Below are 14,734 nucleotides of genomic sequence, written 5' to 3'. Positions count from 1 at the left end.
TTTGCTTTTGTGATGTCAGCTAATAAATAGTGGCCAGGACACTGGAGACAATTCCTCTACTTTTCTTCAAGCAGTGTTACAGGATCTTTTACAATCACCTGAGAGTGCAGCAAGGCTGATGATTTAAAATTTCAATTATAAGATATTTAACTCTGACAGTGTAGCACTCCCCCAGTGTTGGTCTGAATTAGTAGCTTAGATTTTGAGGTCAGGTTTCTGGCATGGGGCTTGAACCATCTGGCTCCAAGATGTGAATGCTGGTATCAAACAAATGCTGATAGTATGCCGTTCAAATGTGATAATTTTTGCTTGTCTTACGGTATATCATTTGTTCAGTGGTTTTGAGCAAATTGTAATATGTATTTTCAGCTTTGAAAATGAGATGAGAACTGACCTGATTTTTTTTTTCATTTAATGCCTTGAGTTACAATTGGCTGTAAAAATATCTCCCCCTTGTCCTGAGATAACAGAAAATCCAGTGCCAGGAATTTTGATATTTGTTTTATAAAACATTTATAGTTTTTGCTTGTATTGATTCATTGATTGTAATAAACAGGCTCTTTTCTATTTCTGTGGCAAGGGATTAAGGTTTGGTAAATTTAGTATGATGCAGAATAACTTCCTAATATGAGATTTGTATTATGTTCCACATTCTTGTTTGAAAAATCAGGCCTATGCTAAAACGAAAGTTGGCCATAATGAAATATTATTTGACAAAGTGGTCTTGAAGATTTTAAAAAAATTGCAGTTTTGAATTTCTTGCAATATTCATTTTCATCTGGAAACAGCCCAGTCTATAGGCCAGCTCCCAGACCAGCCAGGATTTATTCTGTTCAGAATGGACTTTAAATTCCAATTGAAAGTGAATATTTTACTACATCAAGAAAGTGTGTAACTAGGATTCCTGGGACATCCTGCCCTCTAGCCCTATAAGAAATCCTTCAGTCGAGCCAACAGTGGTTAAGACAAGGCTTCTTCGCTAGCCCAAAGTAATCAATCCCGGAAGAAATATTCCTTAATTAGAATGGCTTTGGAAGAAGCCAAAGGAAGGGAAACAAGTTTCTCTTTAGTCCTTAGTACAATTCTGCTCCATCTTTTAATACTGAGACAGGCATGGGCTTAAATGGTTACCATTGATTAACCACAAGTAGACCTGTTATAATATAGGTCTTAGGGCAGGGTTTCTAGACTTGAATAAAGTTGAACAAAGCCAGGTCCCCAAGAATTTCCAAGCTCCTGGGCCATGTAAAAATAATTAAAGCTATATCACTTCTTTTTTGCAGTAAGTAGACTTAACCACATTGCTACCAAATTGCACTTTCCTTTCACTGGATTTTTCTGTTGTTATAAAGACAGCGTTCATTGGTAACATGCATTGACATTGTACTTCTCAACTTCTCACATTGAGTTTAGAAGTAGTAACTAATATTTCCAGATATATTGTCATCAATTAATTGCTTTCTTTGTGTTTTATTTAATTCCAGATGCAACCTCTGAATCTTGGCAGATGTTGCTGTAATTTTTCACCTGTAAGAACATTACTTTTTTATTTTTTCTGTAAGTGACTCGAGTAAATTGTGATTCTTCACAGAAGGTGCTATGTTGTCATAAAGACAGATATTCTACAAAATACTTCCTTTGACATTTTTTTTTGAATGACTCCCAGAATGACAAAGAGGAACTGCTGTACTTGTTAGCAAAAAAAAATTTTCCCTAATATGTGATACTTCAGTTGAGTTGGATTGAATAGAATGCATTTGTCTTTAAAAATGAATACCTTTTTTTGCCAAGAACAAGGTTACCTATTTTTCTGGTATCTTTCCATAAGGAATTATTAAAAAAAAACAATTGAGGAGTCTTCAGGTTGGAAGAGATGGTGGTGTAGTACATTATACTAACGATCCAGAAGTTTCGTAGTCTGGGGGAAATGGTCACAAATTCCACAACGGTAGCAGGTAGAATTTGAAATCAATTTATAAAATCTAGAACCAAAAGTTAGTCTTAGGAATGGTGATCATGAAACAATTAATGATTGCTGTAAAAATCCATCTGGTTCACCAATATCCCATAGGAATGGAAGTCTGCCATCCTTACCTGGTCTGGCCTACATGTGACTCCAGATCCACATCAACATGGTTGACTCTCAACTGCCCTCTGAAATAGCCTAGCAATTCATTCAGTTCAAGGGCAATTGGAGATGGATGATAGATGTTGCCCTTGACAGTAACACCCATATCCCATCAATTAAGGAATAAAGAAAAATAAAATAACAAAGGAATGCAATTGTGGACAAAGGCCATCAGCCCAAACAAAAGATGAACAGAAATCTTCTGTTCAACAAATTGCTTACATTCCAGACATAAACACAAATGTATGCTTGAAACATTTAGAGTGATGAGGAAAGAATAGGGGCATCGGACGAATTGATGGGTTTTTCAAAGAGCTGCCTTCCGCACAAGCGGGTGAAATGGTCACCTTCTTTGCTGTATGATTGTAAGCCAACTAAAGAATAATTCATTTTCTCTACTCTCAGTGGTCTTCTCTATTAACTTATGTTTTCTGTATTGTTGCTAACTTTTTTATATAGAGATAATTATGGCAATTACTGGAATCTTATCCAAAGTTTTGTTAATAAAGTGAACAGTTTTTAACTTTTTAGCTGAAGAGAGCACTGTTAAATACATTATTGATTGATGTTTCTTCATCATTAATAGACTATTCTGATTTCCCACAACCATTGATATCTTCTGACAAAGGCGCTAAACAATTTGGGGAACAATAAATTTTACTCAAGAGAAAACTGGCAGATTGAAATTAAAAGTAGAATTATAATGTTTAATAAAGATCAGTGAACTATTAAAATGCCTTTTGCATGATTACACTGCAACATCAGGAAGTACCGTTAATTGTATTTAGAGTGATATATATTTTTAACACTTTGAATTTCCAAGTATGTGTGAGTGAATGGCCCTTCACATGACTTTTCTTGCATTCAGTTTTATTAGCACTGCCTGGAACAGAATGGTGGTGTATCAGTCAGTTCTTGTGAAAATTGCAATCAGTAACTTCTCTTGCAGTCAACTGCTTGAATTCAATTACCTGAAGTTGATGAGTCAGTTTCTGAAGGCTGCAACAGAAATCTCAAAGACTCCATATCTGTAAATGATACAGGCGACCCGCAGTCATAAAAACATGTAGTCACTTGTAGAAGTTATGTTGCTGGCAACGGCATAATTAGATAAACGGTTCATTCTATGCCATAATATGCTTGAGTGTAATATGAGCTGTTAATTAATTAAATGCGATGTCTCCAATCCCAAATTAATGATAACTAAATGGCACATCCTGAAAGAATTATTGGATGCTTTAATGACCTATCTACATAGCTTAGGCACTTGTGTGACGCAATATTTACAAACAATCTTTGGTCAATAAAGTTTTTCTTTGTCACAAGATCATTTCACGTTGAAGAAATGTTTTCTACACATACTTAACTGTTATGTAACCAGAACAATTCAAGTACAATGTGGTTATTTTCAAAACAATCATTATTTCTGATCTCAGAGTAGCTTTACCATCTGGTCCTAACTACAATCACCAAAGCAGGGGTATGCAGGACTATCAATCCCGTCATCTAACTTCACCTACTAATATGTCTTTCTACATTTGTATTGGTTCAACATTTACCTTTAGAAAAAAATCCCTACATTATACTCCATGCATCTGTGCTTAGTCGGTCTTTTGACTATTCTTCACTGATTAAGCACATATCATTATTAAGTGGCACACCTACTGTTTGGTCATCTATTTGCAGGTCACTTTCAACATGGATTACCCAACAATTGTCATATATCTGACTTGTTGACTTCATTGGCAACCAACAGCACACTCAATGGGTTACAACCGTCCTCTTACTTCAGATCTCCAGGGACCTGAAAACTTGTGTCTTGTTCAAAGTCAAGCATTTGCATTCTGAATATCATTAAACCAAACCAGTCTGCATATTAATATGCAGCGGATAGGGCTGATACACAAGGTGTGGCTGTCCGTGTGAAATGTAGTAATTGCTAAAACTCCGGTCACTGACATAAGGGGCAGGTTGATAGTAGCAGGTGACATTGGCAGCATTTGGAATGATATTCTGTTCACCTAGTACTCTCAGAGCCAACAGGGTGATCATGTTCAATGTCTGCCTTCTTTCATGTCCCATCAAACAGACTGTGCTTTCGTTCACAACTTGGCGCAGTATCATCAGGTAATCATACTTGCTTTTCTCTTCACCGATGAAATGGTTTCGTAAGTAGGACTCAATCTTCCTTTGCTGCTCGGACACATCCGGGAAGTCAATAAAAAACCTTGAACACATGTAGCGTTCTAAGCCTTTGATTTCTGTATCAGATGCTGGTTTAAATTCTCGAACCAAGAGATTGCTGTATTTAAGCAAGCCACCACCTCGAATCTCTTCAGGGTTTCTTGTGGCTATCAGTTTGTATCTCAGGTGACCCATTGCCTCTTCAAAATTTCCATACATGCTTTCTGCTATGACAGTTGGATGGGACTCCTCTGTCATTTCATTTTCTTGACAACAGAAAAGAGGTAACAAAGAGTCAAGAATTATTTGGAAAGAGTCCACACTAAATTCAAACTGCCGCCGTAACGAATTAACAAATTTTAACTCAACATTTTTCCCACTGTTGTTTGACAAGGAGATGAGACTCCATCGATCATAATCATTGGAAACTTTAACCATTTTCTGAACGTAGGCCTCTTTCAAAGTAAGCCCTGTGATCTTTTCCTTATTTACACCTTGTGGTAGAAAGTCCAGAAGACAATCCAACACCACTCCCTTTACCACCTGGAACTCTTCCTCACCAGGCAACTCTACTCTAAAGATAATGTCAAGGTCTTTGTAACTTGTTCCGTTTTGCTTTGCAAGGATGTGACTTGCTGTTGAGCCATTGAGACGAATATCATGGACCATAATCCCATTCTCTTCCAACCGATCCTTCACAATATGAATAATGTCTTTTGGCTTTATTTCCAGTGTGGGGAAGTTGCCTCTTCCGTGAATAGGTATCACTTCTGTTAAGACTTGATCCAAACTCTGAACCTGTTCCCAGTTAAGGTTGTTGAATCTACAGTCGAGATTCTCATCCATGATGCAGTTTGGCAGGTCAACACTCTCATCCATCTGCCAAAACATGTAAATAATAAAACTGCAGTGAAAAGTGATAAGTTAAACAATGGTCACATTTCACATGAAATTTTGTCCGTTCTAACTTTATTCTGGATGAACGCACAAAATATGAAGTTGTTTATTTTAGCCTATTCATTTTATTCACTGTCAAGTAACCATACTTACAGTTAGAAACTCATAAGCTGAAGTTAAACCTATTACATCTGCTCATGACTTTCAATGATAATTTTCATCCTATGTTTAATTCATTGCAAGAATTATTAAATGTGTCAAACAATATTGGCACAGTCTTCAATCCTAATCTTAAATTTGGTTGGATTTATGCCTGAAAACCTTCATGATCCCAAACATGACGTTCATTTACACAACAGTAAACATTACTTTAATTTTACATTGACTAAAACATCCAGAGGAGAGAGAAAAGAAAATCATTAACACATTAGTCTTAAATCTCCACTGCATGGCTAAAATCCTTGAAAATCTGAATTTCTGGGAGCCCTGCCCTTATTACTGGAAAATAGCAATCTAATTGAAATCAGTCTTACCATCACAGGAAATGGGTTTTATTAACATAGCGGCTGCCAAGACAAACAGTAATGAAGTAACAAAAACAAAAACCTGATGCAAAAAGCTTTTTATGTTCAGAGAACCCAGTTCAAAATTTTTTTGCAGATAAATTAAGAGTTGTTTTTACTGAGAATATACTGCACCTTTTAATTAATTGGAAATCATTGGTGAATGATATTATTGAACAAATAATGAATATTATTGAACAAATAACTTGGCGGCACGGTTGCACAGTGGTTAGCATTGCTGCCTCACAGCGCCAGGGACCCGGGTTTGATTCCACCCTCGGGCAACTGTCTGTGTGGAGTTTGTCCATTCTCCCCGTGTCTGTGTGGGTTTCCTCCGGGTGCTCCGGTTTCCTCCCACAGTCCAAAGATGTGTAGGCTAGGTGGATTGGCCATGCTAAATTGCCACAGAGTGTTCAGGGATGTTTAGATTAGGTGGGTTATAGGGGTAGGGTCTGGGTGGGATGCTCTGAGGTTCGGTGTGGACTTGTTGGGCCGAAGGGCCTGTTTCCACACTGTAGGGATTCTATTCTTCATTCTATGAAATGTTTAAGCTGTATGTATTAAATTAATCTATGTGGCACTTTAATGGAAATATCACCCATTCAATACATAGTAGTTACTACAGAAGCAGATTATGTAAAAGTCTCTGCAATGTTCACTCTCATTATAGGCAAATAATTCAAATTACGATCAGAAAAAGGGTAGCACTTTCTCCTTTGAATCAGAGGATTGTTGATTTAAGATTCCCTCCAGTGACTGTAGCACAAAATCTAGGCTGGCATTTCTGAATGAGATGTTGAACAGAGGCCCCATTTGCCCCCTGAAGAGACTTATGAGCATGAAAACTCTCTTTAATGGCCAAGCCAGCATTTTCCCCTCAACCAGCATTACTAAATCAAATTATCTGGTCATGATATTATTTGTCTTTGTGTGACTTTGCTGTGCACAAATTGACTACCACATTTCTCAACAATGCATCGATGGCTACATTTCAAAACTACTTTTATTTTATTTGTTCATGGGACGTGGGTGCTAGACTAGCATTTATTGCCCTCTCCAAGTTGCCGTAGAGGAAGTTGTGCTGAGCCGCTTTCTTGAGTTGCTATACTCTTCAGCAGTAAAGCACTTTAGGATATTCTGAGGTTACAAAAGATACTGAAGAAATACAAGTATGTATTTTTTCCTTTGAAGGGCCGATAGAGAGAGCAGACAGCAAAGTGGAGTTGAGGCTAAGATGAGATCAGCCATGATAGCATCAAATGCAGAGAATTTTGAAGGGCTGATTTGCCTACTCCTGCTTCTAGTTCTTATTTTTTTCTCTGTAATTATTTTTGCCCACCCTATACCTAGATCATTTCAACTACTTTTCCTCTCTAGACCAATCCAAACTTGAAAGTTTCTCAAGTTTCTGCTCAACCACAGTTCATGAACATGAATTCCACATCCTCATGTTTAAATGTTTAAATAAGGTTTGTTGTGCTTTCTATCCTTAATCGACTTTTGATCTCGTACCTATGATCATTCATTCTTTAACTCTCAACTGTTGTGATAAAATATCTTAAAACAATGCCCTCAATAACTTGCCAGGGAGAGAAATTTGATCTGAACACTTTGTCAGCTTAGCAGCAATGTCTAGCTTAAAACATAACCTTAAAGCAAATATTGTGATAACATTAATGACAAACATTAATATAGCACTGCTGGCTAAAGAGGAACATGAACAGTCGCAATAGCTAAAGGCAAAAAGGCCAGGGTGCATCTAGTTCACCTTCCATTATCTTGTTGAATGAACATTGATAGTGTTATTGACAAAGCACAGCAATCAATCTCCGCCATCTCCATGAAGAATGTTCCATCAATTTACCAATCACTCAATAGAATAATTATTTCTGAAGATTGCCTCTAATTTGTCACCCTCTAACCACTTACCCCAGTCTTAACATATAATGCTTTTGTCAAAATTGATTTTTCTTAATAAAAATGGTTCCATTGAACTTTTTTGCAAAAATCGCCAAATGGCTACTTTCAAGATTTGCATATTCTGAAATCATGGAACAATTCATCCTATATTTTAAAAACTGTTTCACGGGGTGTGGGTGTCATGTGTAAAGTCAGCATTTGTCTCCTATCCCTAATCGCCCTGAGTCATTGCTGATGAGCCATCTTATATTGCTGCAGTTCAGTTGAAATAGGTCTTGGTGCAAGAATAAAAGTACAGAGCAACTAGCAGGAGTGACAAGGAGCCTGCAATCCAGTCCTGCTTCCTGCATCTTAAAATGTTATTTGAAAAAAAATTCTTCAAAAGCATTTAAAATAAATTGCCTCAAAGAAGTCCAATTGGCATAAAGACCAGGTGCCTGATCTAGATTAATTGAAAACTCATCATCCAGTCAGAAAACACTTTCTCATTTTGAGCACCAGATGTCAGCATTCATAATTTCCATTTTGAATATAGTAAAGTTAGAGGCAGAGTAAATATTTTTATTAGTCCCAATAATGCACGCAGACTAAACCTCTGAAAAGTATTACCTTCTTTCCTGTATCTCATTTTTCAATTTCCTCACAGCATTCATTCTGAGTTAGATGATAGTTTTATTTTCCTATGGATTCTTGTTCATTTGAATGTAGATTGGGTTAAAATCATGTATATAAGATGTCAACAGCTGATCTATCTTTCCTCCATAGGTTTCAGAGAGATAAATCACATTATTCAAAAAATCCAAAATACATACTAATTTCTTTCTTTGAAAAAGGTCACAATGTTTATCCCAGGTTTATCTGATTTTCAACAAATGGCCCATTTTCAGCTCTGAATAGCTTGATAATACCCATGAACTAAAAATAACCTTGGTTGTGCACTACATGATGATTGGAAGTATCAACTTACTGTTAAATTTTTCATGGATGAATATGTGTTCTGATTTATTTCCCTGATTAATGCAATCTTTATTCTCAAATCCCTGTGTGTCCTCTATGTTTCATACAATGGCATTATTATACAACATTGTTCAGCTGCTTGAAAAGCTAAGGTTTGAACCTCTGTGGGAGGACAGCAGACATTTAATATGAAAAGCCCTGCCAAACTGTAACTGTCAAGAACACCTGATGTAAAGGATAAACATGTTCCCAGGACACTTAGCCATAACAGTCCCCATTCACTTATACAGCATGGAAACAGACCCTTCAGTCTAACTAATCCATGCCAACCAACTGGTCAACCAAATTAGTCCCACTTACTTCCGTTTGGCCAATATCCCTCTAAGTCTTTTGTATTCTGTTGCCCCTTGGTTTTCTTTTCCATCTTTCTCCTCTCACCTTAAAAATATGCCGTCTAGTTTTGAACTTCCTCACCCTAGGGAAAAGACCTTTGCTATTCACCTTATCTATGCCCTTCATGATCTCATAAACCTCTATAAAGTCACTCCTCAAACTCCAACACTCCAGTGAAAAAACTCCCAGCCTATCCAGCCTAGGGTAACTCAAACTCTCCAGTCCCAGGAATATACTGGTAAATCTTTTCTGAACCCTCTCTAATTTAATAATATCCTTTTTAAAGCAGGGCGACTAATTCCTATGCTCAAGGGTCAATGAAGATAAGTGTGCTAAATGCCCTCTTAACCACCCTGTCTACCTCTGAGGCAACTTTCAAAGAACGATGTACCTGAACCCCTAGGTCTCTGCATTCAACAACACTACCCAGTTCCATTCCTGTTATTGGTAATTATTTGTGCACAGAACAGGGTTGTCCCTTGAAATATCAATGTTTGAATTGCTGCTATTAGACCATAAGACATAGGAGCAGGTATAAGCCATTCAGCCCATCACATCTGCTCTGCTACTCAATGCAAACATGGCTGATCTGACAATCCTCAACTCCACATTCCTGCCTTTTCCCTTTGATTCTGTTACTGATTAAATTGTGGTCTTTCTCAGCCTTGAATATATTGAACAACTCAGCCTCCAACAGCTCTTTGTGCTAAAGAATTCCACAAATCCACTACTACCTGAAATAAGAAATTTGTCCTCATCTCTGTTTTAAATGTGCTACCCCTTATTCTGAGATTATGCCCTCTGGGCGAGACTCTTCCCTGAAGGAGAAGCAACCTTTATGCATGGCATCATTTGCTGAATTAATGTGCAATGGTCATACTTACTTGGTTATGAATTAAAACTCCTATTGAAACTATTGATACAGTTTTTTTTAACTATTTTAATCAATCAAAATATTTTGCAAGAACAAATGCCACTTATCCATTAAAAAAACAACAAATTTCAATCTTGATGTCTTAATGTTGCAATTTTGAGAAGTTATCAGGAAGAAGAGAGGCATCTAACTATTAATATACTTTCTGCTGCACACATTATATCTGAATCTGCAGAAAATGTGATTGATATGTTCATACTGCCTGTATCTACCCTCTCTTCTTATTTTTAACCAATGAAAGAGAAAGATGAAAAGCAAAGATCAATGCCATAAATACAGTAACATTTTAGCCTATAATATGGAAAATAGCTTTTAAAAAATGTTTAAAAATTATTTTTATATAATTTCTAATTACCAGTCAAAAACAAAGGTGACTGACAAGGGTGGACTTTGCTACAACTTATGGTCTATTGGTGATCAATAATATTGGCCTGGTTGTAATCTGATTGGTAAAACCTGCCTTGTATAGGTTTCATGCTTGCTGGTCTTGAAATTTGAAATTTGTTAGCTCAACTTTGCAATTGTATGCCTCCAGACTCCAATAAAAGTTTGTGAGGAAATCTTCATTTGAAACCATTGCACTCTGCTATTATTATGAGTAAGACTAATAAATTAAGTTCCTCTTATAATATAATGAGACAGCAATGCCCATTTAAAGCCATTTCACCGCAAAACCAAACACACTTCCTTTCTAAATAATCTATGACCTAAAAGAAGAACAACTGGATCTGTATTTTTTTATATAACAGTTTTCTATATTTAGCAGTATTCAGTCATTTAACTCCTTCGACTTAGTACCATGTCACTCAGCACATGGACTGCATCTCCTTTCCGAAATGTTCCGGTCACATGGAAACAGAGGCAATTATTATTCAACCACTGAAGACGGCCGAAGTGTCTAATTTGCCCCTTAGTAAGCATTATCCAATCAGTCTCGGTTTTCCAGCCTCCCCTCACAACCCGGCAGCTTTTCCTTTGCAAGTGCCTATGACATTCCTCTTCAAATGTTACTATTGAATATCCTCCCGCCCAGCTTTCCAGACGATGCATTCCAGATCAGAACAACTATTGATTGGGAGTAACAGCCTCCCGGTGTATGTACCAGCTGGATCCTCCCTAGCCTCTCCAAAGCTATAAGTGAGCATAAGGAAAACAAAATTTAAATTTGTTTATGTAAAAATTAAAAGTATAACTGATTCTTATAATTCCAGAGTTGATGAGCAGTGGCTAAAATGTTGAGAGATTTGAAACGGCAGACATAGACAAATCACTTCTTCTGGTGAGGGTCATAATCTTCACATTGGACAAAAAAAGGGGCAAATCCGGAAGCTTGTTTTGATACAAGAGGTTGCAGGCATTCTGTCCCCCCACAACCGCCCCCGCCATAGTCTCTCAACCCCTTCCCTCTATAGGAAGTAAAGGATGTTATACATAAACTTTCAAGACCGATTGATTTCTTTTTGTTTTGTTTGGGAACAGTCTGGAGGAAAATGGAGCACAGCCAAGTAAATGGAAAACAGGTGCGGATCAGCCATGATCTAGTTGAAAGAAGGCTGAGATTGAGTGGCAAACAAGTACAAAAAAATCCACGTACAGTACTAAAAACATCCCTGTGCTGACATAGAGTATCTCACTCCCTGACGCACGAACAGACTTGACCTGTGGGTCAGGTTCATCAATTATGTATGGTACTGGTTGATAATGATAGCACAACGGACTAAATGATGCGGCTTATTCAGCAACCTAACCTTAAATTAACGGGATTGATATAGCTGTGCCACTAACATCGACCATGCCCCGTGCTCTGGGGAGAAACAAAGGTGACACTTCCAAGACTTGTTTGTTTGTTAATGCTTGGGACTAGTGAGGATGGAGACAATGTGATAGATGTGTACACCCCGCTGGAGCTCGATCCCACTAAAAACTGAGCGGGCTGTCAGAGAGAAGCAGGCCGACAGCCGGCTGACCCCACTCTCCCTATGCGGCTTCACTGACGACAGCATCAGATTTACCCAAAATCTTCCATTGCAATTCTGTGCCACAGTCCGAAATCCCCACTCTCTCAGTAGCTTCTGCTCTCCCGCAGCCTCTCCCGATCCTCGATCGGATCTGAATGTATTTCTGATGGAGGTCTCGCAATGGTTGAAAGCGTTAGTGAACAGCAGACTAACAAGATCGATTAATTAATAAAATCAGCTCGCCGTCCCAGAGCTCCAGGTGCCAACCGCATTGCTAACCGTGATCCTAGCTCACACACACTTACTCTGGGGGCTGGGGGCTGGGGCTGGACTCGCTTCACCTATGGCAACTGTTTGCAGCACTCTGTATAAACTGCCGCACATAGATCTCCATACACAGCTGGAAGATGTTGTACATATGAAATGTTATGTAATGCACAGTTGTTTCTCACATCTCTTGACAAGAAAACCGCTCTGGGCGGTGATTACAACGCGGTGTAGGTATACAGAGAATGGCTGTCCCACACTGAGATGGATATAGACAGAACTTGTGAGCGCTGTAGACTGGCATCTCTACCCCAGTGATAAGTGGGCACTCTGTGCAATTGTTTCTCAACCCGGTCCCGGACTTTAAACCGTGCACTGGAGAGATACAGTGAACAAATTTGACCAGGCGGGGTGCTGTTACCTTTACATGACTGATATTAATAGGGTATGGAGTCCTATCCTAGACATTGTTGCTCTCACTCTGACTGCGAGAACACAATACGGTGGACAGGCTGATGCAGAAAGAGACAGAGTTGATCCCAGGCTGTCAGGGCGTCCCAGTTTGAACTTGCTTAATTCGCCATGTGGGTATTATTACTGACCCAGTGGAGAGTTGTGCCGGACTGAGGTTTAATCTCCTCTGCTACTCACCCTGAACATTAACTGTGGGGGTGGGGGGCAAGAAATCAGAAAAGGCAACAGACGTTGATGCCCGTGGTTTATCCAGGAATTCTGAGGCAGTGAAGTGAGAGGCTTTCTACAGTGGGAGAGATCTGACTGCACGCTACAAGTACACATACTCACCAAGAGTGAAGTTTGCGATGCCTGCTTTGGTGCAGGTTCAGGGACAAATGGTGATAGAAGTTAAAAAAAGTGGAGTTTCTGCGGCTGGGCACTGGCTTTCTGCGCGCAGCTGTCTGCTCCTAATCTCGGACTCCCTCGGTGAATGTAGGTCTGTGACCCAGATTCGGAAAGCACACACTTGGCTAATAGCAACTGGATTCGGGTCAGGACCACTCGCTTCCCTGCCTGAGCTGCAGGTTTTCGGCTGGTGTCCGGGGCCGCTGTAGGTTTTTAGATCCGGACCTGGGGCGAGTTGCACTGTTCTGGCTCAGGGAGCGTGCGGCAGCAGGGAGCTGTCCAAAATCTAGTGGGTACTGAAAGGAAGCTCGGTGTCAGTGTGTTTTCTAGCCCTGTCCTTGCAGCGTAAAGCTGTTGTCCTGGAGATGCTGTCGTCAGACATTTAAGGTGGTCCGGGGCAAAAAAAACAAATCAACGGCACTTCGAGTGACACCGAAGAATGAAAGGCACGTCCGCAAGCTGACAGCCACTCGACTCGTGTCGGAAATCTTTCTGATTGGGTTCAAAATGAATCAACAGGCTTAGACTGGGAAGACGAGAGGTGCGTTGGAGACTCTCTTTTTAGATCAACCTGCGTCACGATCTTTCTAAATATGACAACCTTGACATTGAGAAATACTGCAAACTGCACCCGATCACAGAAATACTGGCAAACTGTCCCCCATCACACAAACACTGCAAACTGTCCCCCATCCCACAAACACTGCAAACAGCCCCCATCCCACAAATGCTGCAAACTGCCCCCCCGATCCCATAACTACAAACTGCCCCCGATAACACAAACACTGCAAACTGCCCCGGATCACACGAACACTGTAAGCTGCCCCCGATCACGCAAACATTGCAAACTGCACCCGATCACACAAACACTGCAAACTGCCCCCGATCACACAAACACTGCAAACTACCCCCCGATCCCAAAAAATAACTACAAACTGCCCCAGATCACACAAACACTGTAAGCTGCCCCCGATCACACAAACACTGCAAACTGCCCCCGATCACACAAACACTGCAAACTGCCCCGGATCACACAAACACTGCAGACTGCCCCCGGTCCCACAAACACTGCAAACTGCCCCGATCACACAAACACTGCAAACTGCCCCCGATCACACAAACACTGCAAACTGCCCCCCGATCCCAAAAAATAACTACAAACTGCCCCCGGTCACACAAACACTGCAAACTGCCCCCGATCACACGAACACTGCAAACTACCCCCCGATCAAAAAAATAACTACAAACTGCCCCCGATCACACAAACACTGTAAGCTGACCCCGGTCCCACAAACACTGCAAACTACCCCCGGTCCCACAAACACTGCAAACTGCCCCCATCACACGAGTACTGCAAACTGTCCCCGGTCACACCAACACTGCAAACTGCACCCCCACCATCCCAAAAAAAAACTACAAACTGTCTCCATTCACAGAACACTGCAAACTACCCCCGTCACACAAACACTGCAAAGTGCCCCCACCCCATCACACCAACACTGCAAACTGCCCACATCCCACAAACACTGCGAACAACCCCCGTCACACAAATGCTGCAAACTGCCCCCGATCACAAAAAATAACTACAAACTGCCCCCGATCACACAAACACTGCAAACTGCCCCGGATCACACAAACACTGTAAGCTGCCCCCGATCACACAAACACTGCA

The 14,734-nt window shown here is 39.9% G+C and overlaps 1 protein-coding gene across 1 annotated transcript; it reads right to left on the bottom strand.

Annotated features, from left to right (window-relative positions):
* Window positions 1-2,850: 2,850 nt before the first annotated feature.
* Window positions 2,851-13,357, bottom strand: LOC109923707 (terminal nucleotidyltransferase 5C-like). The gene is made up of 2 exons (XM_020523752.2): window positions 13,006-13,357; window positions 2,851-5,191 (listed from the first exon to the last, which is right to left on the bottom strand). The coding sequence occupies exon 2, from the start codon at window positions 5,189-5,191 to the stop codon at window positions 3,983-3,985; it is 1,209 nt and encodes a 402-aa protein (XP_020379341.1). The 5' UTR covers window positions 13,006-13,357; the 3' UTR covers window positions 2,851-3,982.
* Between the last annotated feature and the right edge of the window lie 1,377 nt (window positions 13,358-14,734).

This window comes from Rhincodon typus, chromosome 14 (assembly GCF_021869965.1).
Source record: "Rhincodon typus isolate 14 chromosome 14, sRhiTyp1.1, whole genome shotgun sequence".
NCBI lineage: Eukaryota > Metazoa > Chordata > Chondrichthyes > Orectolobiformes > Rhincodontidae > Rhincodon > Rhincodon typus.
Note: the sequence above shows the minus strand (reverse complement) of the source record. Positions and strands in the feature narration are given on the sequence as shown.